Below are 27952 nucleotides of genomic sequence, written 5' to 3'. Positions count from 1 at the left end.
TCTTATTATCATTTTGATGTTTGTTTGATGAAAATTTAAATTTAAATTTTTTTTCATTCACCACTATCGCATCGTTTCGTTTTGTTGATTCATTCATTTCAAAAGAAAAACTAGATTCTTTATCAACACAGAATTTGAATTTAAATACAGAATTCTGTTTGTTTTACTGATCGCAGCTGATTGTAGTTATTCTTTCATTCATTCAACCATAACAATATTATTATCTGTGTGTGTGTGTGTGTGTGTGTGTGTGTGTGTGTGTGTGTGTGTGTGTGTGTGTGTGTGTGTGTGTGTGTGTGATACGTGTTTTTATCGTTGAAACCATAAACATTTCTTACAGAATATTCTTGTGTATGAAAAAAAAATTCATTCATTTAAATTTTCTTTATCAGTGGAAATAGTTGAAAATTGTTTTTCAGAATTCTCTTTTTTTCTCTGTTGATTGGTGATAGTGTTTGTGTGTGTGTGTGTGTGATGTGATGTGTGTTGATGAATGAATTCACAAGATAAGCAATCTTTGTTGACAAGAATCTTTTCCAGTAACAACAACCGAACGAAATTAATTAATTATTTTTTTCATTAAAAAAAGTTGTGAAAATTTTCGAAAATTGGTTTCAAAATTGATTTCAACAGAAAAAATTCCTTGTTGACCATAAGCAAAAACAAAACGAAACGTAAGTAAACGTTGAAAACAAAAACACTTTTTCAAAGTAAAAACTATTTTTTTTTAAATGAAATTACGAAAAAACAACAAAATGAAATGAAATTACCTCAAAAAAAAAAAAGATCAGATCAACATTTTTGTTTTTCATCTTGATCATCTTTTGTTTCACATTTTTTGTTTCACTTTTTTTTGATTTAATTTATTCATTATTTTTTTCGTTTTATGAAAATGATGCCAAACAACATTCCAACATTAGTTTAGTTTAATCTAGTTTCATCATTTCTCTCTCTGGTTGATTGTTTCTCTCTCGCTGATACTCTGATACACACATAGAGTGAGTTAGAGAGAGAGAGATGAGAGAGACACAGAGAGAATATATTCAGTTTCTTTATGGAATATTCTCTATCCTCAAAATATGATTTTTTTTTTTTTTTTTTGGTTCATCCTGATTCAATTTTTGTTGTTGTTGTTATTAGCCCAATGTTTGTTTGTTTGTTTGCCCTGTATTTTATTATTATGGCTATATTTGATCACTGGAAAATGGAATTGACAAAAAACAAAATAGAATACCCCATTATCGATCATCATCATCATAATAAAAAGAAAGAAGAAAGTGAAGCAAGAAAGGGAATACAGCAAGAGAGAAAATCCATATTCAAAGTAAAGTAAAGTGAATAAAAAAAATATTTACTCAATTTTTTTTTCCTACTGGTTTTACCATCAAAAATCATCTTTCTTTACTTTTTCATTCTTCATATTTACAATCTTATTGAAGAATCGAGAAGAAGAAGAAGAATCCAGAATGAAGCAAGACTGAAGAGAAAGAGAAAAGGTCGATTTTCGTTTTTGTTTTTAGTTAGTTTTTAGTTTGTTTGTTTGTTTGTTTGCATCCAATATTTCATTTTCTCGATCTTTTTCTTTTCCTTTTTGGTTAAGTTGTTTTTCCGGAATATTCCTGGGAAAGTATTTTTTTGTCAAGATGCCATTAAGTAATTTTTTTCATTTATTTTGCTATTGTTTCCTGTTGCATATTTGATAGGTTGAGTATACTTTTTATTTTTATTGCTTTTGCTGCTCCATTCATAAATACCTAGTTACTTATTGCAATAACCGTTTTCATTTCCGTTTTCGTTTTTGTCTGTTTTAATTTTACAAACAAACAATAAAAAATAAAAAAAAAGATAAAAATAAATAAAGAAATGAAATTCAAACGATATTGAAAATAAATTTGGGAAATTTCCTGGGAATAAAAAAAAATGTCACATGACATTCCGGAAAATATTCTTTTTTGTTTGTTTTTGTTTCGTTTGTTTGAAATTCTGTTGAAAATGATGTTTAAAACATTTTCTTTCATTCACTGTGTTTACATTTTCATTATCATTATTTGTTGAATGGAGAAAAATTTATTTTTGTTTTTTCTCTCGCTGATAAAATAATGTCATCGTTGTTGATGATGACATTTAAATACCATCAATGTAGAAATAGTTGAAATGAAAATAAAAAAAAATGAAAAACTTATTCCATTCAACCACCAACCACAAAACACGATATAAGTTCATTTAGAGAGAGAGAGAGAGAGAGAGAGAGAGAGAGAGAGAGAGAGAGAGAGAGAGAGAGAGAGAGAGAGAGAGAGAGAGAGAGAGAGAGAGAGAGAGAGAGAGAGAGAGAGAGAGAGAGAGAGAGAGAGAGAGAGAGAGAGAGAGAGAGAGAGAGAGAGAGAGAGAGAGAGAGAAACAACGGAAACTCATAAAGAATTTATAATAAACCAAACGAAACAAAAAAATGTTTCCAGAAATTTCGAAAAAAATGAATTTCATTTTTTTTTCCGAAATTTTTCTTGTTTATTTTTCCATTTTTTTTATTGTTTTTTTTTCGGTTTGTTTTCTTGATTGTTGTTCTTTTTTTTTTGAATTTGGAAATTGAAATTCATAAGTCATTTCCCAAGGAAAAAATAAAAATACGATTGGCCATCGTTTTATTCTTCTTGCTGTTTCCATTTTTGTTTTTGCTGAAAAAAATGGAAAAATTCCATTAAAAAAAATGATGATGGACTTTTGCAACCAGAAAAAGAAATCAAGAAAAATAAAAATGATGCACTCAAGTCAATCATCATCATCATCAGGAGAATTTTATGTTTTTGCTTTTCCGCTTTCTTTCGGTCAGTATTTTTTTTTTGTTGAAAATTTCAAGAAATTTTCCGGGAAAATTATTATAGACGAAAATTTCCCCCAAAAAAAAATCAATTCAAAATTCTTGAATAACAAAATATTTGTCTATTTTTTGTTTCTAATTTTAGTTTTTTTGGAAAAGATAAAAAAAAATCTGAGGAAAAAAACAGGGCCAAAAAAAAAATTGCATGAAACATTTCACATTTCACAGGAGAAACATTTCCAGGAAAAAAATAAAGAAACATTTCCAGAAACATTTTTTTTTCGAAAGAAAAAAAATCAAAAATAGAAATTCCAATTAGAAATCAGCACTGTTGTTGTTTTGTTTCATTTTGAAATTTTTTTTCCACACCACTTAAAAGCGACAAAAACAAAAACGAAAACAAAAAATTCTTTCTCGGATTCTCGGATTCTTGCTTTCAATGTTTTTCATTAGTTTTCGTTGCAACATTCCATTTTTTTTTCGTTTTTCCAACAACAACAACAACAACAAAAGGAATTAAACTTTTTCAAATTGAAAACTTGAAAACTAAAAAAAACTAGTATTGGTTTCATCATCATCATCATCATCATCATCATTATTTATTAAACCGATGTTTCTGCTTCTGTTTCTGTTTGTTTGTTTGTAATGATGGATGTTTGTTTTGTTTGTTTTGAAACAACCGACCGGAATAACCGAAAATTGAAATTATATTGACATTTGATTTCTTGATTCTTGATTTCTTGATTCCTGATTCTTGGCTTGTTGTTGTTGTTGTCAAATGACCCTTTTTTTCGTTTCAATTTTTTTTCTCATTGAAATTGCAATAAAATTTTCATTTTTTCTTTCTTTCGGGTAATAAATTTGTCATTTTCTTGTACTTTTTGTTGTTGTGTAATGTTTATTGATTGATGATGTTATGTTATGTTTCTAATATAATCAAATCGATAACATCAAATTGATATAAATATTGTCAACAACAACAAACAAGCAACAACAACAACAACAAGCAAATTTCTTTCGGTTTTTTATGGATTTTTGTTTTCCCCGCGCATTTAATGTCAATTTTAATGTTTTTTCGTTTTTCGAAATAGCGATTCAAATTTTGTTGTTCGGATGAAATAACCAACAACAACAACAACAAGCAAACAACAACAACAACCAGCAACAAGCAACAACTCTTAAAAATGATGATGAATGTCGAATGATTAATGAAGAAAATGAAATATTCTGTTAGAATTTTATGAAAAAAAAACAAATCCATAAAAAAATTTGTCAGTAAAAAAAAATTTCAAAACAAGCAAGCAAACAAGCAAACAAAATATCATTAGCAATGATATTTGAAATTTGAAATTCGAAATTAAATTAGTTTTTGGCCCTGTGCAACTTTTGTTGGAAGATAAAGAATTTGTCAATTTTTTTTTTTGGGGGGAGGAGTCTTTCATATAATCAATAATTCAATTGTTTTTTTAAACAATTTTTTCTTTCTTTCTTTTTTGATTCTTGATTCTTTACTTTTCAATTAACTTTTTTTCTGTTTTGTTTTGTTTTAAGAAGAAATTTTCTTTCAGTTTTTTTTATTTTTTAATTTAATTTTTTTTTAAACAAGCAAACAAACAAATAACAATTTCGTAATAATGAAAAAACAACTTACAGTTTTAACCGAATTATCCGAAGTTTTTATTTTCGGTTATTCGTTTTTTTTCTCGGTTATTCCTTTTACGGGAACATTTTCATTTTCCAATTTTGGAAATTTTTTTTTCCCGAAAGGAAAGGGCAAAAAACGGAAAGATTTCTTTTCATTTTTTTTTGCATTTTTTTCAAAACTTTGATTTTTTTTTTTCTCATTGAAAAAAAGTTTCTGAAATTTTTTTTTCTTTCGGAAAATATTCCACAGAATCATCATTATGTGATTGACTTCATCATTATCATCAGTATGATTTCGAAAGTGAAACAAAAAAAAAAACAAAAACAAAAAAAATTCATTCGTGACCTTTTGCCAGTTTCCAGATCATTATCATGAAGAATTTCTCTCTCTCTCTCTCTCTCTCTCTCTCTCTCTCTCTCTCTCTCTCTCTCTCTCTCTCTCTCTCTCTCTCTCTCTCACTCACTCACTTTGCGTTTAGTCTCATTATTCTGAAGAAGAATTTTTCGATATCATTTCAGTCTCTCTCTCGCTCTCTTGCAAATAATGATGTTATGGTGGTTTTTGTTTTGTGTTGTTTTTCGGTTAGTTGGGTGAAAATAGCGAACCAAAAACAATCTTATCAACTTTATTCATTTAGATAAGAATACACATGAATATTGTCCTTACTATACAAGAATTTCGAGAAAAAAATGAAATTTTCAACAAAAAAAAAAATGAAAATGAAAAAGAAATATTAATTCAATTCTCGTTAACATCTTAATAATGGGGAACCGAAATTCTTTCTCGATTCTGGATTCTTCTTCAATTTTTTCCCGGTAAAACAACAACAACAAAACAGCAAAAAAATGTCGCCGATGAAAATGGAATGTCATTATATTCACGAAAAGACCAAAAAGCAAAAAGTGAAAAGCAAAAAAAAACAATTTATTATGGATGATTTTAATAACATTTTTCATTTTCTCTCTCCCTCTCCCACTTTTTGACGTTAAGAACTGATGATATTTAATACCACCACCATCATCATCTCCACCATAGATAACATTGTCATTTTTTTGTTTGTTTGTTTGTTAATAGTATGGCTTTTTTTGTCTATTTTTAGTTTGCATCCTTGTTGTTTTTGGTTTTGATTTTGGTTTTTCTTCTTGATTTTGTTTTTGATTTTGGTTTTTTCATGAATGTCATCAAATCAAAAAACAGAAAAACAGAAAAGAAAAGAAATTCTTATTCATTCAGTCTGTGCAAATAATGAGTTTCATTATCATGGTGGTGGTGGTGGTGGGGATGGCGGTGCATGGAATTCATTTCAAATATTTTTTTTTGAAATTTCATTCGCAAATTGATAACCGAGAGAGAGAGAGAGAGAGAGAGAGAAAAGTTTCAAAACAAAATAATCTTTTTGATTTTGCTTTTCAAAAAAAGAAAAAGATACGAAGAAAAGATTTCTATTGATAAATTTATTTATGAATTTTTCCTGTTTTTTCGTTTTTCTGTTTGTTTGTTTGTGTGTAGAATGTTTTTGAAAAAAAAAGATTAGATTTGGTTTTCCTAACAAAAAAAAATCAATTTCAACCTACACACACACACACACACACACAGAGAGAGAGAGAGAGAGAGAGAGAGAGAGAGAGAGAGAGAGAGAGAGAGAGAGAGAGAGAGAGAGAGAGAGAGAGAGAGAGAGAGAGAGAGAGAGAGAGAGAGAGAAAAGAATCTGGCTGATTTGATTTTTCAAAAGAATATTTTTGTTTTTTTTTTTGATTTTTTTGTAAAATTCTTATTTACGAAATGGTTCGTTCAATGAAGAAAAAAAAAAAGAAGTTTGTTTGCTTCTTCTGTATATAGTCTGTAGGTTATCCCATAACCTAAATGGAATGAGGGGGGGGAATGAGAAAACATTCAGACAAAAAGAATCCTGATCATCATCATATGATGATGATCAGGATTAATGAAAATGATCAATTGATTTGATCATTAAGGTTATATAATTTATGAAATACATTTCTATGTTTTTTTTTTTGATATCATCATCATCATCAAGGGAAACATTTTACCGTCAACATCATGTGTGTGTGTGTGTATAAATATGAATCATGTGAATCGAAAAATATGTTGTTTGTTTGTTTGTCGTTGTTGTTGTTGTTGTTGTTTATCATCATCAATCCGGTTACATGATCATCATTAGTTTTCAGGAAAGAGAGAGAGAGAGAGAGAGAGAGAGAGAGAGAGAGAGAGAGAGAGAGAGAGAGAGAGAGAGAGAGAAATAAGGGATTAAATTGCATACCTAGAGAAGACAAAACCGAATACAGCATTTTTCATTCATTTCAGAATCTTCTTTTTTTTTGGAAATTAATTGAAAATTTATAAATAAATCACGGAAAATGTTTCTTCTCGCTTTTTTTTTATTTTTTTGTTTGGCAATCTTTTTTTATTTTAATCAATCTTTACTCTTTGCCTTTTTTTTCGGTGTTAAAAAACAGTGTTTTTTTTATTATTAACATTCCATAATGATCTGGATGATGAGAAGAAGCATCAAAAATGTTGTAGCAAAAAAACAAAACAAACAATCACTTTAGTGGCCAGAAAATCAAACAACAAACAAAAGCGCTTTTTTCCAGAATATCATTTTTCCGGAATTTCTCTCTCTCTCTCTCTCTCTCTCTCTCTCTCTCTCTCTCTCTCTCTCTCTTCATCAACATTGTTTTCATCATCAGCTTTTCTCCTGATTAAATATCTTGGATTTTGTTTTTCCTCAAATCCGGTTGATGCTCAACCAGCAAAAAAAAAAAAAAATGAATTCTGACCAACCAAAATAAAGTAAACAGAATTGTTTTGGTTGTGTGTGTGTGGTTAAGTTGTGTCATTTGTTTAAAAACAAAACGAAAAAACAAAAATGGATTCTTCTGAACACAAAAATGCCAAACAAAAGAAGGAAATTCTATCAAACAAATACCACTCTATAGGACAGCAGAATATTCATCATTCTTTTTCCCCTTCATTCCACTTTTTTTCCAATTCCAAATTTATTTTGTTTTGTTTCTTCTGCCGTCGTCGTTTTCCCATAATGTAATTCATTATATACGCAAACATAAATAAATAAAAGAAAAATGGAGAAAAAAATGAAGAAACTTTCCGGTAAAAAAATAGAATATTCTTATATTTGGTTGAAAAAGTTTCCAGAGAAGTTTCCCAGAGAAAGTTTCTAAAAAAATGATAATTTTTTTCAAAATTCAATTTTAATGATGATGATGATGATAATGATGATGTTCAACTCTTTTTTTTTCCTTCTAAAAAACAGCAATTTAAGACATTTGACTTGAGGACTGACAATTACTTTCTCATTAAAACCACTGCTGACATCGAAAAGAAATATAAGAATTTTTGCTTTTGAAAAAACTTTATCATTATATTTCTATGAGAAATTTTTTGTTCTCCACAACTGCTGAATAATAATGGTGAAAATTTTATCGATCAGAATTGCAAAAAAAAATGATGATGATGATGATGATAAACGTCAAAAAATTTCTTTTTTAACCGGAATATTTTTCCCATACATGAAAAATTCATTTTTTTCCTACCTCCCTCCCTCTCATTGAATTATTGCCCGAGGATTCTTTTTTGAATTTTTTATTCTGCTTGTTTGCAATGTTACATTGGGGAGAAGAAAAAAATATTGATTGTAAATTGAAAAAAAAAGGAAAATGGAAAATGTCTGTGACAAATCACACCGACAGAGAGAGAGAGAGAGAGAGAGAGAGAGAGAGAGAGAGAGAGAGAGAGAGAGAAAAGTGACATCGGAAAATGTTTTTGACAAGTGTTGTTGTTGTTGCTGTTGCAAAATTCAATGCAAAGAATTTGTCACACCAAACAATCCAAGCATCTGCGACGTGAAAAACATGTAAATTCGTTTACCTTGCTGTTGTTCATGTTGTTGTTATTTTTTTTAACATTCGAAATTCTGTTCACTAAATTCTGTGAAATAAATGAATGAATAAATTCAAAAAAACAAAAAACCAAACAGATGCTTTAGAAGAAAAAAAAGACAAAAACTACAAAATTTTGCCTGCAATTTAATATTGAAATTCTCGATTCTTGATTCTTGATTGCTCCAGATGTACGAAAAAAGGTTTATTTCTTTTTTGTTGTTGTTGTTGAATGTTTTGCTTTTGAGCCAATACCCAATTTATCAAATAAGATTTGAAATTAATCTCTTTTTTTTCTTCTTCGAAAATAAACAGAATTTCTATTTGTTTGTTTTTACAGAATCGTGTTTGTCGCACGATTCACTTCTGTGTGTGTGTGTGTGTGCGACAAAAACAACAACAACAACAACGACAAATCATATGATCATCATCATTATTATTTGAAAGATGAAGAAAAAAAAATCAAGAATCAATTTGCAATTCTTGGGAGGGAGTAAGGAAAGAAGAATTGGAAATCGGAGAAAGCAGTGAAAATGAAAAAATTCTTCAATAATCTTTTTTCTTTCTTCAAACATATGTGTGTGTGTGTGTGTGTGTTTTTAAACTTGCATAACTTGCAAGAATTTTTTGATTTTTTTGATTCTTGATTCTTGATTCTTGATTCGTGATTCGTGATTCTTGATTCTTGATTTTTTCTTCATCATTTTCTTTACGAGATCCTTTTCAATGATGAGAAAGTGTTTTATGGGAATGAAAAAAAGAAAATTCAATCCATTATTCATTCATTCATTGATTGTTTGCCAAAGATGATGATGATAGATAGATAGATAGATATCTCTGGAGAATTATTTTCTACTTTTTTACATAACTTCTGATTATCATCATCATCATCATTATAAAAGATTAATAGCATCAAAATTTTTTTTTTTCTGGATTGGAAAATTTAAGAAAATTTTCGCTGGTTGGATGGAAAAGAATATTCTTTGGAAAATCGATATAGCAAGCGAGAGAGAGAGAGAGAGAGAGAGAGAGAGAGAGAGAGAGAGAGAGAGAGAGAGAGAGAGAGAGAGAGAGAGAGAGAGAGAGAGAGAGAGAGAGAGAGAGAGAGAGAGAGAGAGAGAGAGAGAGAGAGAGAGAGAGAGAGAGAGAGAGAGAGAGAGAGAGAGAGAGAGAGAGAGAGAGAGAGAGAGAGAGAGAGAGAGAGAGAGAGAGAGAGAGAGAGAGAGAGAGAGAGAGAGAGAGAGAGAGAGAGAGAGAGAGAGAGAGAAAGTGTTTATGACAATATCGTTTTTTTTTATTCTTAACACTTGAATAACAAATTGGGAAGGGGGAAAAAAATGAATGACTTTTTTTTAACACGCACGCATACTTTATGATCATTATTATTATCGAGCAACAACAACAATAACAATAATATCTCATTTAGGAATCTATTTATCTAATGTAGTTCTTTTTTATTAGATTGCAAAACAAACAAATAATCTGCACTTGACATAACTCTCTCTCTCTCTCTCTCTTCCTCCGTTCAATTGTTTTTCTTGGTGAAATTTGAAATCATTTTCAGCAAAAAAACCGTAGCTATAATTTGTCAAAAAATCCAAACTGATGAAGAAAATTGATAACGATGTGGACGAGAGAAAATTTATTCAAAAAAAAAAAAATTTCTGGAAATTTTCTTTAAAGAAAATTCCTTTTTTTTCTTAATTTTTCATTTAAATTTTGCACCAGAAAATTCAATATTTGACTTTCCTTTCATTCGTTTTGTTTACACGGAATTTCATCTTTTTTATTTTTGTATTTTTCTATAGATTAAAATGCGCACACATAGGCTCTATAATTTTACAAAAATGAATTTACAAAAATTTACAAAAGTAAAATTACAAACAAACAAAAATTTAAATTAAATTATCTAATTTGTTCAAATTGAGTGTTAATCTACTTTAAGTACGAGCGGGTTAATTTAATTTGTATTTATTTTTTTTTTCTTGGTTGTAATTTTCATCGTCATCTCGCTAAATTCTTTTGTTTCACATTCATTCGTGTGTGTGATTCTGTTGAAATGAAAAATTCTTTCAACCAAAAAAATCCCTTTGAATCTCGTTTAATCTACCTATCTACTTACCCGTCCCACACACACACCAAATTTGATAGTTTTTCTTTCATTGGAATTTTTCAAAGTTGCTCTTTTCCTTTTTTTTTCGTGACACCAGAAAACGCAAATTGAAAGTTTTATTTTTCTTCTGTGAGAGTTTGTTATCAGCGAAGAAACAAATTTATTGCTTCTGCTGCTGCTGCTGATGTCAAAAATCTATGATAATCGTTGCTTCAGGGCTGAATGATATCGGTTGGCAAATCAATAATCCAGAAAAACGATTTAAGTTTAGTTTAGTTTAAGTTATTTCTTTGTCGTCTTGTAACATCGACAACAGAATCGAAAAAGATCAGAATCAGAATCGAAAAAAAATCAGAATCGAAAAATTCCTTTGAGCGATTCTGGTTCTATTTTTTTTTTTTTTTGTTTCGCCATTTCTGTTTCTGATTCATTCAATCGGAATAAAATAAATAAGTAAATAAGTAAGTAAGCAAAAAATAAGTTTTACCTAAAAAATCATAATCATAAGTTCTGTACATGTATCAATCGATTATAAAACATTATTCTGTTATGAATAATAATGTTTTTGTTTTGTTTCACTAAATCATCATTATTTAATCTAATTTGCATATCATTATCAAACAACAACAACAACAACGACAACAACAACAACATTTTTTTTTTTTTTGACAAATTTTATGGCAAAAAAATCAGTATGTTTCTGTTGACAAAACAAGAAGAAGAAAAAATCAATCAATCAATCAATCAATCAATCTGATCGATAATAAGAATTTGTTTTCATTTTATGACCATCATCATCATCATCATCATCAAAAAAAAAAAAAAAAAAAAAGTTTTCAATATATAATTCAATGAGAAAACAAAACTGAAAGGAAAATCAATGAAAGTAAGAATATTTTTTCATTCTTCTTTAGCTAATGTTTAGTGTTTGTCAATTTTTTTTTTGCTCACACAATCATCATATCAGAATAAATATTTTTGTTGTTGTTGTTTTGGATTTCAGATCATTTTCAGCAAAAAAAAGTAAAAGCAAAGAGAGAGAGAGAGAGAGAGAGAGAATATTTGGAATGAGAAAAAAAAAACATTCACATTTTATTTGAATCATGCAGCCAGAAAAAATAAAATCGAACGAATGATGGAATAACAATCTCTCTCTCTCTCTCTCTCTCTTTCCCTGATGAATATAAATATGAATCTTACATATATCATAATCATTATTATCATGAATGAATGAATGAATGAATGAAATGAAATGGTCGAATGAAGAAATAGAAAAAAAAAGAAAATAAGAAAATCTATATATTTAGTTATTTATTGAATATTTCTTCGCTATTTTTTATTCATTATGACTTGAATTCTATTTCATTATTCTTTCTCTTGAGTCTAACTCGATATCATTCGTCCGGAAAATATTTTCCATTCGGCTGTCATTTTTGTTTTTTTTTGGATTCTGTAAATGATGAAAATTTTTTTTCTTCTTTTCAAACAAACAAACATTCAGAAAAATGAATGAATTTTTTTTCCCACAAACAAAAATCAAAACAAACGAAAAGAAAATGACAAAAAATTTGCAACTAAAATCATTATCATCAATATTGCTTTTAGGCAATCATATCTCAATCTACTCAACCTCGATTTGTTCTGTTTCTGTTCCGTTGTTTCATTCATAAAGGACGAACCAAAAAAAAAAAAAAAAAACATTCGAAATTCTTTTGCTTCTGAAATTCTTTATTATTTATTTCATTTTCAAAGATTCTTTTCTCAGTTTTCTTTTCTATTTTTCTTGATTCTGGTTAGTGTTGTTTTTTTTCCCCGGTGCGTAATCCGAATATTAATCTATTAATGTCATGATAATAATAATATTTTTTTTTTTCTTTCTGTTGTTGATTTATGATATTTACAATGTAATCATCATAATAATGATGATGGTGATGACAAATCAATCGATATTAATGTTTTCTTTTTCTTTTTTGGTTCAAATAGCGTGGGTGTCTGACAAACTATCTTGATTTCGTGTCGATTTATCATCGTTGAGAATCACCAAAGAAGCGAAGAAGAAAATCATCCAACGACGATGATGATGGTAGAAAAAAGGCCAAATTCAATTATGAAATAAACAACAACAACAACAACTAGAAAACAAACATTATTCTGAGATCAAAACAGAAGAGTAATGACTTTTTTTTTCGTTTGTTGTTGTTGTCAAATTCATCATCATCGACCATATTGAAAATCGACCAATTTTTCTGCTGTTTTTGTTTTTGTTACGCCAGAATTGTTTTTAGCCATTTTTCATAATTTGGAGAAAGAGAAAACGAAACCATAAATGTTGTTGATTTGGCAAGAAATTTTCTTTTAAAAAAATACACAAAATGATATCATTATCGTCGTTGCTGATGTCGAATCTTTGCTGTTGTTGTTGCTGGTTATTCGATAGCCATTATTCAACAACCAAAACAACAATCGGGAAAAATCATTTTTCAATACAGAAATCAATTCGAAAAATCCTTGCAATTTTCACTATTATCATCATGATTATTCGGGCGATTGATGCCAAAAAACCTGAAGAATCAGAAAAAGAATCATCAGAAAAATTATTATTACGAAAACAACAACAACAACAACATTATCATTTGGGAAAATTAATCCTAATACCAATATTATTGAATGATAATTATACGAAAATAATTGAAAATTTTAACAACAACAACAACCATAACAACAACAACAACAACAACCATAACAACAACAACAACCATAACAACAACAACAACAACAATCAGGGTGATTATAAACTGAATTATAATGATAATGATTTATTATTTGTAAATAATTTGATCGATAATTTGATCAATAATAATCATCATTATCAAAATAATAATGATAATAAGCAAATCGACAATAATAACAATTTTGATGACAACAATTTTAACAATAATGACAATTTAAGTGAAAATAGCCGCCATCATCAAAACAAAGACATTACATTACATTTTTTACATTGTAAGTTTTTATTTTTTCTTGTTCCATTCGAATCGATTAGTTCATCAATCATATTTGATTCTTTCCATTTTCTCATAGCTGACAATAACAACAATAACAACAACAACAAAAGAAATTACAGAGAAATCAATGATGATGAACGCAATGATCTGCAACAACAACAACAACAACAACAGCAAATTCAGTCTACTGAATCGACTAAAACAACAACAACAAACGACGATAACAACAACAACGATACAATCTTAGTAACAGAAGAAGCAACGAAACAATTATTGAAAACTAATCAACAAAAAAATCAATCAATAATAGCTATGGCTATTGTTGATGATATTGTTGATGACAATGTTCTTGGTGTTGGTGGTGGTGATAATATTTTTGACACTTTAAATAATCATTTAGATCAACAACAAAATGATAGTTTAATAACGATTGGTCCTGATATTGAATATATTTATTTTCGGTAAGTATTCTGTTTGATTTTTGATTTTTGATTCTTCAGAAAATTCATTACAGAATCTGATTTTTTTTTGTTTTCCATGTTTTCCATGTTTTTCATTAGTGATGGAACAAGATTCTGGGTACAACGTGTATTAGTACCAATAATAATGATTATTGGTATTATTGGTAATAGTATAACAATGATTATAATGACTCGTCGTCGTATGCGTTCAAGTACAAATTGGTATCTAGCAGCATTAGCTATATTCGATATGATTTATTTAATATTTACATTTATATTATCATTGAAACATTATCCAAATGCACATTCAATTGATTATTATTTATATTGGAATTTATTTCCATATTTTACAATGATTGCTGATGCATCTTCGAATACATCGGTTTGGCTTACAGTAACATTTACAATTGAAAGGTAATACAATTAATGATGTTTGACTTTTGACTTTTTGATTTTTTTTTTTTGATCTTTTTTGATTCATATATAGATATATTGCTGTTTGTCATCCAATCAAAGGAAAAGTAATCTGTACGGAATCACGTGCAAAACGTGTTATATTATGTGTTTTTATTATTTGTTTATCGGTTACATTACCAACACCATTTGAATGGATTATTGTTGAACGTTATGATAATCAAACAGAATCCAAATCATTGGAAGCAGAATTTTCTGATCTTGGAAATAATCAAACTTATCGTAATATTTATTATCATATGACTGTATTTTTATTTGTATTATTACCATTAATATTATTGGTAATATTTAATTCATTTTTAATACGTTCGGTACATATTTCAAATCGTGAACGTTCACGTATGGTTATGGGTAAAGGTAATAATGTTTTCATATCCTATACCTGTTTTTTTTGTTGTTATTTGTTTAACCCTTTGTGTGTTTCCTTTGAACAGAAAAACAATCTAAAACGAAAAAAAGTGCATTAAAAACATCAACCAACATGAATTCAAATTCAAATTCAAACAATTCAACACCGAATATATATGTGCCTTCAATACCAAGTGCTACAGCAACAGCAATTGCAGCATCATCCTCTCGGCAAGAAATTCGTATAACAATAATGTTAATAGCTGTTGTTATTCTGTTTATTATTTGTCAAACACCAACCGCTTGTATATTGGTTTATACTGCATTCAATCCATATGATGATCAATCAAATCAAGGTTGTATATTGGTTGCATTAAGTAATATATTCAATCTATTGATGTCAATCAATTCGGCCGGTAATTTTGTATTATATTGCCTATTATCACAAAAATATCGTCGTACATTTGTCAATATGTTTTGTCCTTGTTTAGCACGTAAGTACCGCGTTTTTTTTCTTTTCTTCCGTTCTGTTTTTTCATATGAAATTCCTGATTTTTCCTGAATGAAAATTATTGTTTGTGTTTGCTTAATTAATTACAATCATCATCATTATCATAACTTCTGTATCGTTTTTTATTTCCAAAAGGAAATTACAAAAAAAAAAATTATTATTCCGATTCTCGAATGATGATCCTGATAATTTTTTTCAATTTGTATTTTGATTTGATTTCCTATTCAATCATTATTTTAGCAGGAGTAATAATAAAATTGTAACGCGGAAAAAAACATTACAAATATAGCCAATATCAGTAATAACATTACATTACATAATTTGAATAATAACATTTAGCTTAATTTATATAACTTTTTATAACTCTCAATCACTTTCTAATATCAATTCTAATTCATAAAAAACACTAAAAACAACAATAACAGCAGTGTTTTTGTCATTTATTATTATTGTTTTTTCGTTTTCGTTTTCAATTTTGAATATAAAATATAAAACATTACAAAAACATTATAGTCAAAAACATTATAGTCAAAAACATTCATTTCATTTGTTTTGTTCGATTACAAATTGACATTATTCTCTTTTTTTGTTTCCATCAATTGATTCTAATCGTCAATAATAATAAAAAAACCAATTATTATTATTTTGTATCAATTTCCCAAATCTAGATGATTCAATGATGACGACAATCATATCATTTCATTTTCATTTTGAATGTTTTTTTTCTTTTTTGTTGCCATAATCAATTTATAATCAAAAAAGTAAATAAAAATGAATGAATGAATGAATGGGAAAAAAACAAAGAATATTCTTATGATGATGATGATTTCGGCCGAAAGCCATGAATAAATAAAGAATTTTTTTTTTATTCTGTTTCACAAATGCGATATTTTCATTTACACTTTATTCATTCATTCATTCATGATTCTGTGTTTTGTTTTGTTTGTTTGTTTGGAATTCTGTTAATATCAATTTTTTTTTATATCGTTATTGTTTATAACAGAATTATTATTACCATCATCATCATTATCATTATCATTATGATTGTTTTGTTTTGTTTTGTTTCAAATTCCGTTATTCGAATTATATGAATAGGCCCTATAGTCAAACAAAACAGAAAACATTTCTTCCTGATGATGATGATAATGAGAATGATGGGGAAAAAATGATAATTTTTATTTAAATTTTGAAAATATCAAATGTGATGAATCGTCAAATGTTTGTTTGGATATTTTTGATTCAATCTTTTAATTTCATTTTTTCCATTTTTTTTGATTTTTTCATTTCTATAGGCAAATTTTGTCATTCAAATATTTATGGACGTTCACAAATGGATCATTCAGTAAATACAACAACAACAACAACAACAGCAACACGTTCAACAATTAATAATCGTCATAATAATAATAATAATAATAATTTTCATCATCATCATCGTCATCATCATCATCATCATCAACAACAGCATCAAAATCATGATAATAATGATAATCAACAACAACAGCAACAGCAACGAAAATCATTCAAATCATCCACATCAACATCTACACCATCATCATCATCATCATCAGCAGAAAATACATTGATTGAAAAAAAATCCAATTCATTTAGTAAAAATATTAATATTAATGGTACTAATGGATCTGCAACAACAGCAAAAACAACAATCGAATTGAATCGTCATACTGATTTCGAAATCAATGATTCGAATAAACAAAAAAATGATAACGATGATAATAATATTGTACCGAAACAACATCATGTACATTATGCAAATGAATCGATAACAAAATCATCATCATCACCATCATCATCATTAACACCATCATCACCATCATCAATTGTAACATAATCCGTTGATAAATCCCCGTTATAAATAATAATTACTATTATTATTATTATTTGTCGACATTTATAAATAATGATTGATTGATCGACAAAATAAACATTGGTAATTTTACAAATGAATTTAGTTTTTTGTAAAAACTTATAAACTTATCATTTGTAAACTTATCATTATCTGGTTTGACAGCTAGATATTTGGTCATCATAATAAACATCATTTATCAACATGTTCAACAACAACAACAAACATCACATAAAAAAACATATCTTGAAATGATTTGAAATCAAACTAAACATCACCACCACCATCACCACTAATAATTATATATTATATTTGACATTTGGATTATTGATTACTTCATTTTGTTTTTTTTTTTAAATTAATATTCTCTGCATCAAGATTGTAGATTTTTTGTTTGTTTTTTTTTCAATTTTTTCAAATAAAAATTTTAAATTAAAAAAAAATATATGAAACCATTGCTGCCATCTTTTGTTTACAGTTGTCAATTAATGATAACAAAGATGATACAAGATGGCGCTATAAATACTTGATCAAATATTCTTGATGCAACAAGTTTTTTAAACAAAGCAAATATACGCAATAAAATCATATTAAAAAGTTTAACAATTTTAAAATTTATTTTTTAAATAAGATTTTGTTGTTGTTGTTGTTGTTGTTAAATATCATTATTATTATAAAGTATATTATGGGTGTAGGTATTTTGTGACAATGTATGCGTGTGTGTGTGTGTGAGTGTGAAGATTGTGTAAAGATAATATATGAAGGGAGGGAGAGAAATCAATTTGACAATCAATTTTTGTTGATGTTGTTGTTGAAATATTTGAAATATTGCCGCCAAACTTTTGAATTAAAAAAAACATTTAGTTTTGGTTTGAATTCACCGAAACAAGATATTAGGTAGAGAGAGAGAGAGATGCTTGATGTATTATTATTATAAAGACAACTATTTTTTTTTTGTTGTTGTTGTTGAATGGGTATGTTCAAATGAACAACGATTATGTAACAGCAGCAGCAGGCAATAAAAGATTGTTTTTTTTTTGTTTTGAATCGAAAATGAATGATGTAATGAATTTTTTTTTTGTTTTCTAACAACATCCACTTGATTTTTGATTAATCGAAGTTGTCTGTCCTGGATTAATAGTTTGTCCACCGGTATCTCTGTTGGAAGCAGTTGATGGACCTATACGTGATTTAATTTCCGATGCCATCATCAAGAATGCTTGTTCAACATTTGTAGCCTGTTTGGCTGAAGTTTCGATAAATGGAATGCCTGTTGTCATATTTCGAGAATAAATCATCAAATATCAATATAGAAAAGAATTTCAAATGCAAACATACCTAGATTATCAGCAAATTCTTTGGCTGTTGTATAATCGACTACTTTTTTAGCAACCACATCAGCTTTATTACCGACCAATAATTTATTAACATTATCGCATGCATAACGTTCAATTTCTTGAAGCCATTGTTTAACATTTTGAAATGTTTCCATATCTGTTACATCATAAACAACAATTATACCATGTGCACCACGATAATATGATGATGTTATTGTACGAAAACGTTCTTGACCAGCTGTATCCCAAATCTTAAAATTAATAAATAAATAAATTTCCAAATTAAAAATTCAAGAAAACAAATAAACAAACAAACACTATTTGCTTACCTGTAATTTAATTGTTTTACCATCTAATTCAATTGTACGAATTTTAAAATCAACACCAATAGTTGATATATACGATTCTGTATATGTATCATCAGCAAAACGTAACAAAAGGCATGATTTACCAACACCCGAATCACCAATCAATAATAATTTAAATAAATAATCACTATTTATAGAAAAAAAACAAAATAAAAACAAAAAGATTTATAAAAAGATTGTAACAGAGAAAATTATTTAAAAAAGAAAACTTACTAATCAGGATTCATTTTGTTAAAGTTGTTTGTTTGTTTGTTGTTTTTTTTTGGAATTTTTATATATTTGATGCTAAATATATTTATTTATATTTACAAAAAAAAAAGAATATTTTGTTTATATCTATAGACCAGAATTTTCTAACTAACGGGGAAACGAAATCTGAAATGGAAAAGAAAAAGAAAAAACAATGAGAAAAAGATTAATCAAAATTGAAAAAACTTAATCATTAAAGATTTTTAATGGCCAAAATCAATATTATTATGGGTTGATTTTTGGCCATTAAAAATCTTTCAAACAAAAACAAACAAACAAAAAAAATTAAGACGATAATAAATCATTCATTCACTCAATCACTCAAAACACGCCCTACATTTCGTTTACATCCACCAAAAAATGAAAAAAAACATTCGATGTAAATAAAATGGTTGAAAAGAAATGTGAGATTTTTGTAGTTTTGGACTAGTCAATCAATCAAAAAACACAAACAGAATGATGAATATAATCAGGGAAAAAATGTCGAAAATTAAAACAAAAACAAGGACATTTTCAAAGAATAAAATTTTCATAAATTCATCATCATCATAAGGAGATCGATATGATTGTCGTCGTCGTTACACGTCAGCAAAACCTTCAACAAAACGAAAAATATTGAAATAGAATTAATCATACGGTAATGGAATAATAATCAAAAATCGACTTACCTTACTTTTAGAGGAGATACCTTGAAACATAGAGAGATTCTAATTCTACTCAAAGAAGAAAAGAAGATATAATCTTCGAACTAACCCAAACAATGTTAAAATAGAATCGAACGATTTTTTGATTCGAAGAATATTCGATTGAAAAAAAATAGAAATTTTCAGTTTTTTTGTTTTGTTTTTGTTGAATTCTATTCAAGGAAAGCAAAAATGTTTATCAAAAAAACTGTGTTTGAAAAAACAGCGAGAGAAAGAGAAAATGAAAACTAATGAAACAAGTGAAACGCCAATAAAATTATTATTGCGTGTGTGTGTTTTTTAATTTGATGATGATAATGATAATATGGTTGCTCTCTCTCTCTCTCTCTCTCTCTCTCTGGCTATATCGTTCTTTTTTTAACACTCTCTTACTCTCTCTCTCACAATATATCTTTCTATATTTTTTTATTGATATCGTTATTGTATACGATTAAAACAACAACAACAGAAACCTTTTTTAAAAAAAAGTATATATTCAATAATGATGATAGAAGATTAATGTTGATATTGAATTTATAAAAATTTGGGCTTTTTTTCTCTCTGTAAAAGTGAAAACAAGCAAAATAAATTCGATGTTTGGTCGAAATTCGGTAGAAAAAAACAACAGCCACCGAAACAAAAAGATCAACAATAATAATAACAACAACAATGAACCGATGAAATCATTCAAGCAAACGAAAACAAACAAGCAAACGAACAAAACTCAATGAAAGGTACACACTAATAGTTTTTTGAAGCAAACAAGTTAAAAAAAATTCAAAGTTCTTAATCGCCAAGCACCAACCAAAATGATGATGATGATTTCAGATGATGATTATTCACAAAGAGATACGCGTCTTCGTCTTGGTCGTTGGTGATGATGATATTATGATTATGATGATCAGAACGGCGTATTTACCATTGAAAAATTGTACACAAAACAACACAAATGATGACGAAGCCAAAATATCATAACAGAAACAGAAAACCAAAACCAAAATGCATCCAAAACACACACACAATGAGTTCTTTTAATTATGATTTTTTTTTTGTGGTAGTAGTAGTAGTTAGTTTTATGGGTAGAAGCATAACCAAAAGATGGCAGGAAGGGTATAATTGGATAAAAATGATAACAGCATTAATGGATTCAGGAAATCAACTTTCATGGTCACACCTTTCTTGTTTGTTAACCAATAATATCTCATTTTTTTACTACTACCCCTAGGATACATAGTTTATGAATGGATTCAAATTTTATTTCAAAAAAATTGAAATTTTTTAAAATTTTAAAACATTTTTTTTATAATTTCAAAAAGACTAGTCAAAATTATCAAATTTATTTATTTTCTTCGGTAGAATGTGAACGAAAGATTCATCTGAACATTATTAGAGATAGGGAGAGAGAGAAAGATGCGAACAAAAAGAAAAAAATGGAATTTTTAAGCGTCGAAAAAAAAACGATGAGAATTTTGAATTCAAAAATGAAATTGTTTGATTGATTGATTGATTATTGTGGAACAATATCCAATGATGATAAAATAGTAGGATCTTTACGAAGAAACGATGGTAATTTATTTATAATTAAATTTTTTAATGTTTCCATTTCGATCAATATTATCATCGTATTTGGTGAAGATTCATTCGATGATTGAATCAATTGATAGGAATCATCATTTGGTTGTACACTCGAGCCAAAATATTGTTCAATAAACATTTTACCTTGTTCATCATTATCATTTGATTCAAAATGTTTATTGAATGATTTCAGTGATAATGGTACCCAACAATGTCCCATATCATCAATATCTACCGTTATTGACCAATGAATATGTAAATATTTACGTTTTTGTGATGATAATAATTGTATTAATGATTCAAATATTGTACGATTTGAAAATGATTCATATGATGATAAATGAAAATATCTTAATGGTAATGATTTTAACATTGATAATAATGATGTCCAATTTTGTTTGGCTACCAGAAAAATCAAAAGGGAAGAAAATTAAAAAATGGAAAAACAATCAAAATAATCAAAAAGAAATCTTACCAGATTTTTCAATAACCAAATTTTCCAATGATAAATTCTCTACAATAATTAAATATTCAAATAGATTAACTAAATGACTTGAATGAATTGAATTTATATTAACATCACGTAAACGTAATGTAATTAAATTTGAAAATTTTGATAAATTTTCAAATAATGTATCAACTTTTGTTTCATTTTCATTTGGTTGAAACCATGTTGAACAACTACCAATGGATAATTGTTTTAAATCAATTCGATTTAGATTAGAAAATAATTGAGCAAATTGATCGATTGAAAAATTTTTCAATGATAAACATTCAAATGTTTGCAGTCGGGTGAGTTGTTTTAAAGCTGAAAAAACTGTTGATTGTTGATCATTCGTCGATAATATTAATCCATTATTTGAATTTAATTTCAATGTTTTCAATGATTGATTGATCGAAGAAATTTTGGATAAAAATTTCAACGTACAAAATTGTTGATTCGAATCAGTGGTATCGAATATATTCGATACTATCAACGTATGAATTCGACTAAATGATTGTTTTTCGAATGAATTCATTAAATTTTCAATTATAAATAATGGTACCGAACCAAATCGAAGTGATTCAATTTCAGAAATTTCTGGTAATATTTGTTCAAATCCATTCCAAAATTGATTAATTTTTTCATTTCTTGTTAGATTTCCGGATTGTTGTTGTTGATTCAGCACAATACGAATCCCGGTAAAATCAATCGAACGTAACCAAAATTTTGATCCATGAATAGTATCGGCGAATTTTTTCCAATCCAATATCGGCGTACCATTTAAATGTAAATTTTTCCATATTATTGATTTGGATAATAAATGTGACCAATGTCGATTAACTAGTCGTAAATTCAGAATATCTTTAAAATCTAAATATTCAACCAGCTTTTGAAAGAAAGAAAAAAAAACAAACAACAAAAATGAAATCAAAAGTCAAAAACCAAAATATTAGAAAAAAACTTACATTGACCAAAATACGAAGCATCGAATCAAAACGATTAAAAAAATTATAATGTTTTTGTTGATATTTTAACCATTTTGATTTTGGATTGATAATTTTTTCGCTGGTTGCGGTGGTTATCATTGTTTTACCCGGATAAAGATCACTACTACCACCATTATTCAATGTAGAATAATAATGTGTTCTAGCCATTTGTTGTGCAGTTTCATCCAAAAGTGCTTGATTTTCATGTAAAAGTTTTTGTGCACTATTCAGATAATTATAATTCATTGTTGTTAGACGATCAGATTTTATTCCTGAATGACCATGATTCATGATGACCATTCATATGACTTGTTGATGATGAATGATGATGATGATAATGTCCATTCGATAATAACGGTTGTGTACGATCTTTTATAACAACTGAATGTCCATTTGCAGATTGTGCTAAACGATAAATATGATTAATACCTGGTTGAAATTTTAATGATGATGATTCAGTCGAAATAGTTGAATGTGGATGTGGTGATAATGATGGTGGTGTCGATACATAAGGAGGAACTTTGAGAAAAAAAAATTCTTTAATCAACAGAATCTCAAAGCAAAGCAAAAATACTTTCAACATACCGATTCGTCTGGATAAAGATTTTTTATTTTTTGAATTTGAATTTGTTGCTGTCGTCGATGATGATTGTCCATTCATATTTTTCATTGAATTCGAATGATTATGGTGATGACCATTGATCGATAGCAATGATTCATTATTATTAATGGATTTTCGCTGGAATTTTGTTGATAATTTTTTCGAATTTGTTGTTACAGAATTTACGGAAGACGCATCTTTTTTTCGAACGAATTTAGCAAAAAAGTTAGAAAAAAAAATTCTGTCTAAAATTCAACAAAATCGCTTACCATTAATCAATGATGAATGATGATTGTTCGTCGGACGCACTGATGACGCTGATAATTTCGTTGATGGATTTGTTAATTGTTGTTTTAATAACAGGGAATTTGGATTCATTTTTTTCATCTTATTCGAATTGGCCATCAATAACGATGTTGAAGTTGTCGATGTCAAAGTTGGTGTTATTGTTGTTGTCGAAGCAATTTCATTAGTTTGATCATCATTTTTCGTCAATTTTTCATCACCATCATTATCAATCAAACGATCATCATCGGTTACACAATTTGGACATGCAAACAGATTATTTTTCAAAAACATTCCATCCGGTACACAATCCAAATGAAATAAACAAAAACAACGATAACACATTAAATTCGGTAGAACATTTCTTCGTCCAGGACAATTTGTACTACATGGTTGACGACAATTTTCCGGCTGTATCACCTCGCCTTCCATTGGTTCTGATTCCGCTGGTTGCTTCGATGTTTGTTCTTTTTTGTCCTCACCATCATCATTGGTAGCATGACCATTCTGCTGTTGTTGTTGACTAGCAATCGAATCTTTTGTCAATAAAGATTGTTCACCACCATTACTACCACCACCGTTATTTTGATCAACTTTACGATTTCCATTCGAACCTTTAATAATTTTCATTTTAAGTAACGATGAACCACCATGACGACCCGAAGATTCTTTATCAGTCGAAATAGTAGCCGTTGTTGTCCGCTGCTGCTGCTGTTGTTGTTTCTGTTGTTCAAGTTCTTTTTCACGTTTAAATTCTTCATTAACCTGATGATATAATTGTTGTTGAAGTAAACGACGTCGTTCTTGTGCTGACATTTTTGATGTCGTTGATGATCCACCACCACGATCACCACCACCAGTTGATGATAATGACATTGATAATTTATTTGATTGTGGTGAATGGCCATCATTCGAATTACTATTTGAATATGATTCACGATTCGAAGTTGATGTTTGTTGATGATTACCATGTTTATTTCGTTTATTCATTGGCAGATCAATTTCTTCATCATCATACCTGGATGGTATAACACGTTTACGTTTACCACGACCAAAATTACCATCATCCATTGATTCATCTTCATTATTTGATAATATTGAACTATTATTGTTGTTAGCGGTGGTGGTCATTTGCGATTGATTCGAATTCGAAACAGATTTTCTTTGTTGCGATTGCGATTGCGGTTGCCTCACACGAATATGTTGATTAAATGCAAATGGACGTTCAACATAATTTGCACCACGTTGCATTGCATGTCTAACAATTTCATTTGGTGGACGATAAATTGGTTGTTTTGCATATGTAAAATTTGTAACATTCAAATTCAATGATTTTTGGATTACGTTTCAAATATAAATTCATTTCAACATAACTACGAAGTTTTGTCGAACCGTTCGGTGTATGATAATAAACATCACCTGCTTTTTTATCCGTTGCACGATTATTATTATTATTATTATGATTACCGCCAGGACAACGTAATACAAGTTCACGTTTCCAACCATAACGAAATGGTTGTTGAAAACGTTCATATTCTTCACGTGAAAATGGTTTTAATTTTTGAATTTTTAAATTCATTCCAACCATAAACACCCATTTCATCACAATTTTTATTATTTCTGTTTCATCTTCATAACCTTGACGGATTTTTGTTGATGGTTTTTCTGATGATTCTTCTTGTCCAGAAGATTCTTGTTGTTCAGAACGATGATTATCGTCTTGTTGCTGGTCAGCAACCGAATCTTGTTGTTGTTGATTCGAATGCTGGTCATTCGAATGTTCATCGTTCGAATCTTGCTGATTCGAACGTTTTTGCTGCTGTTGTTCGATTACGTTCGATGTTGAGCTTGATTTCGATTGTTGTTGTTGTTGTTGTTGATTGTTTTCATTCGATTCTTGACTTATATCAACTTCTTCATCTTCATCATCATCTTCGTCATCATCGTTTTGTTGTGATGATTGTTGTTCGTCTTTATCACCTGAAGATGATTCTTCATCACCATCTTCTTCTTCTTCATCATCATCATCATCATCATTTGATGAACCGGATTCAGGACCAGAATCCGAACCATCATCATCACCACCACTCGATTCTTCATTATTCGATGAATTTTGTTGTTGAGAATCATTATCGTTATAAAGCATCGAACTTTGATTATCATTTTGATTTAGTTGCATTTCGTCATCATCATCTTCAGCTTCAGCTTCAATATCATTAGCAATGATCATTTCTTGTGCAACCATAAAATCATTATCATTATCATCATTTTGACCATGGTCGGCAATCATTCCCGGATGATCATGATCATCCGATCCATCTGCCTGTTCAATTTCATATTCACATTCCGATGACATTGTCAATGTTCGATCTTCGAAACCAAATTAGGATCGATTTTGCCAGAAAACCATAGATCGGATCGATATCGGATCGAAAAAACTTTACCAAAAATATATGATTTAAGAACGGCCAACGACAAAATATAAAAAGACACAGAGAAATAAAGAGCAGATTGTATCCGTGAAAACAAAAAGCAAAAATGTATGTCTTTGTGCAGACTCATATCAAATAAAACAACATAGAAAAACACCATCCACACACATCAAGCCAACCAACATAAAACATACATACATACAGAGAAATACACACGTTGTTTCGTGTTTGTTACCACACACACGAACGTCGCTCTTTTGTCGTTGTCGTTTTTGATTTTTTTGGGGGCTCGCGATCGAAAACCGACAGCTGCTGCCGTTCAAAAATGATTGACCCTTATTTGGTTGTTGGACCAAAACGGTATCGGACAAATCCCGGTCCCGGTTAATAATTGTAGTTCGATTTTGTTCGAATGATTGACCAGATCCCGATTTCTTTAAGGTTGATCGGAAGTTGAATGTTTTTTTTCTTTTTTTTGGAAATGGATCGATTGTTTTGTTATCGATAACAACTATCGATAACAATCGATGATGATGATGATGAAATTTTTGTTTTTTTGGGATATTTTCGAAATTGTTCTGATCGCTAAATTGTTGTTGTACGTACTCACATTCGGCTGATCACATCACACATACATAAAATATGATTGGAAAAATCGAGAAACTTTCTTTGCTGAAAAAACAATTTAATCTGATTGGAATGTTTTCGGGTAATTTCGGAAAAACAAAACATGTATTCAAATTACGAGGTTCGGAAACGCTTCAAAATCAAGATTCGGATGATCGCCGATCGATTTTTTCAAATCATTTTGCTTAAAATGAAATTCAATTTTAACATTGATTGAATTTTGAAAATGAAACAAAAATTTTCCTTTTTTGTTTTCCGATCCTTTCGCGTAAACGTCAAATGAAAAAAACGTTGAAAATTCTTAAATTACCGCGGTTCGATCCTAATGACAATGATTTCAGAATGTAATCTGATCCTTCGAAAATCATAATCAATCTTTCTTTTTGCTGGAAAAATTATCAAATCCAGAACATCATTCAATTCATATTCCAAGAATAATTTCAATTTCCCATTGCAGCATATAAATCTGGCATTACGCTTTTGGTTCGTTTGAATCAATAAACAACCAACATTGTATGAAAATGTTTATTTCTTTTTTTTTGGAAAAACGAGAATATCATGTTCAACCACTACTATGCCGCCATTTCCCCCTTTCTATTCTTATTGTGTGGGATTTCTTTTGTGTGTTGGCCGGTGTAAACACACAAAAAAAAAAAAAAAATTTTTTTGGTTCGCGCGAAAAATTCAACATAAAAATAGACCACTACTATGGAAGAAAAAAAATACCCGTGTTTTACCCGCGTGTAATGACAAAAAACATGTCAGACAGACAGACAGACAGACAGATAGACAACACACCTATCAGATTTTTTGTTCAGAATCCAGCAAAAAAAAAATCAAAGGTAGTGGTCAAGAACGATAAAAGAGGGGGTGTGAATTGTTTTTTTCTCTTTTGATTGATGGATTCTTTCATCCTCCTCCTCCTCTTTACTTTGATCAACAAAGATCAAAGTTTTTTTTTTTCCATTTCATTTCATAAATTGACGTCGTCATCGTCATTATATTTTCATTTTTATATCAATTCCATTAACTACTACCTTTTGACTGCTGACTGCTAGTAAACTTGCTGCTAGCATTCGAATATTAAAAAAAAAGAAGTATACTCTATCTCTCTCTTCATTAACCTCTCTCATATCGCTCTAATCTTTTTTTTTTTTTTTTTTTGCTTG

At 28.8% G+C, this 27952-nt stretch overlaps 4 protein-coding genes across 10 annotated transcripts in view; 1 reads left to right on the top strand and 3 right to left on the bottom strand.

The window, feature by feature from the left end:
- Nucleotides 1-18251, bottom strand: part of LOC113799211 (NDP-glycosyltransferase YjiC-like) — a 52447-nt gene extending 34196 nt beyond the window's left edge. Inside the window, exon 1 of the mRNA XM_075824043.1 lies at nucleotides 18086-18251. Coding sequence (XP_075680158.1) covers nucleotides 18086-18251 — 166 coding nt within the window. The remainder of the gene's footprint in view (nucleotides 1-18085) is intronic.
- Nucleotides 232-17728, top strand: LOC113790897 (uncharacterized). 6 transcript variants are annotated; one of them, XM_075824033.1, is made up of 7 exons: nucleotides 232-674; nucleotides 12474-13493; nucleotides 13572-13956; nucleotides 14056-14370; nucleotides 14444-14787; nucleotides 14865-15272; nucleotides 16582-17728. In XM_075824033.1, the coding sequence occupies exons 2-7, from the start codon at nucleotides 12863-12865 to the stop codon at nucleotides 17139-17141; spliced, it is 2643 nt and encodes an 880-aa protein (XP_075680148.1). In that variant the 5' UTR covers nucleotides 232-674; nucleotides 12474-12862; the 3' UTR covers nucleotides 17142-17728. The 6 variants fall into 6 exon arrangements, with proteins under 6 accessions (XP_075680148.1, XP_075680152.1, XP_075680153.1 ...); XM_075824037.1 differs by lacking the exon at nucleotides 232-674 and adding an exon at nucleotides 2721-2822; XM_075824038.1 differs by lacking the exon at nucleotides 232-674 and adding an exon at nucleotides 10866-10951.
- On the bottom strand, nucleotides 17747-20775 carry Rab1 (RAS oncogene family member Rab1). Of its 2 annotated transcripts, none has more exons than XM_075824046.1 (5): nucleotides 20536-20775; nucleotides 19075-19236; nucleotides 18823-18988; nucleotides 18495-18744; nucleotides 17747-18426 (listed from the first exon to the last, which is right to left on the bottom strand). In XM_075824046.1, exons 2-5 carry the CDS (start codon nucleotides 19086-19088, stop codon nucleotides 18242-18244), a joined length of 615 nt encoding a protein of 204 aa, XP_075680161.1. In that variant the 5' UTR covers nucleotides 19089-19236; nucleotides 20536-20775; the 3' UTR covers nucleotides 17747-18241. The 2 variants fall into 2 exon arrangements, with proteins under 2 accessions (XP_075680161.1, XP_075680160.1); XM_075824045.1 differs by having other exon boundaries at nucleotides 20599-20775.
- Nucleotides 20776-21114: 339 nt separating this feature from the next.
- On the bottom strand, nucleotides 21115-26147 carry LOC113790309 (uncharacterized). Its single transcript, XM_075824029.1, is given in 9 exon segments — nucleotides 21115-21770; nucleotides 21844-22738; nucleotides 22818-23132; nucleotides 23134-23357; nucleotides 23424-23636; nucleotides 23709-25047; nucleotides 25049-25279; nucleotides 25281-25339; nucleotides 25342-26147. Coding segments are annotated over 9 exon segments (4485 nt in total). The 5' UTR covers nucleotides 26081-26147; the 3' UTR covers nucleotides 21115-21300.
- Nucleotides 26148-27952: the final 1805 nt, after the last annotated feature.

This window comes from Dermatophagoides pteronyssinus, unplaced genomic scaffold, assembly GCF_027571235.1.
Source record: "Dermatophagoides pteronyssinus isolate colony J.1.1.1.1 unplaced genomic scaffold, Derpt_VIB-CSIC_2022.12 sq0045, whole genome shotgun sequence".
Classification (NCBI taxonomy): Eukaryota; Metazoa; Arthropoda; class Arachnida; order Sarcoptiformes; family Pyroglyphidae; genus Dermatophagoides; species Dermatophagoides pteronyssinus.
This window is presented reverse-complemented; position numbering and strand designations above follow the sequence as displayed.

Coding starts and splice junctions, on each gene's coding strand:
- Rab1 (XM_075824046.1), bottom strand. Junction 18,745..18,822: donor GTAAAACAATTAAATTACAG/GTAAGCAAATAG, acceptor ATTAATTTTAAG/ATTTGGGATACAGCTGGTCA. Junction 18,427..18,494: donor AGAATTTGCTGATAATCTAG/GTATGTTTGCAT, acceptor ATATGACAACAG/GCATTCCATTTATCGAAACT.
- LOC113790897 (XM_075824033.1), top strand. CDS start 12,863: ATGATATCATTATCGTCGTTGCTGATGTCGAATCTTTGCTGTTGTTGT. Junction 14,371..14,443: donor GTAACATTTACAATTGAAAG/GTAATACAATTA, acceptor ATTCATATATAG/ATATATTGCTGTTTGTCATC. Junction 15,273..16,581: donor GTTTTGTCCTTGTTTAGCAC/GTAAGTACCGCG, acceptor TCATTTCTATAG/GCAAATTTTGTCATTCAAAT.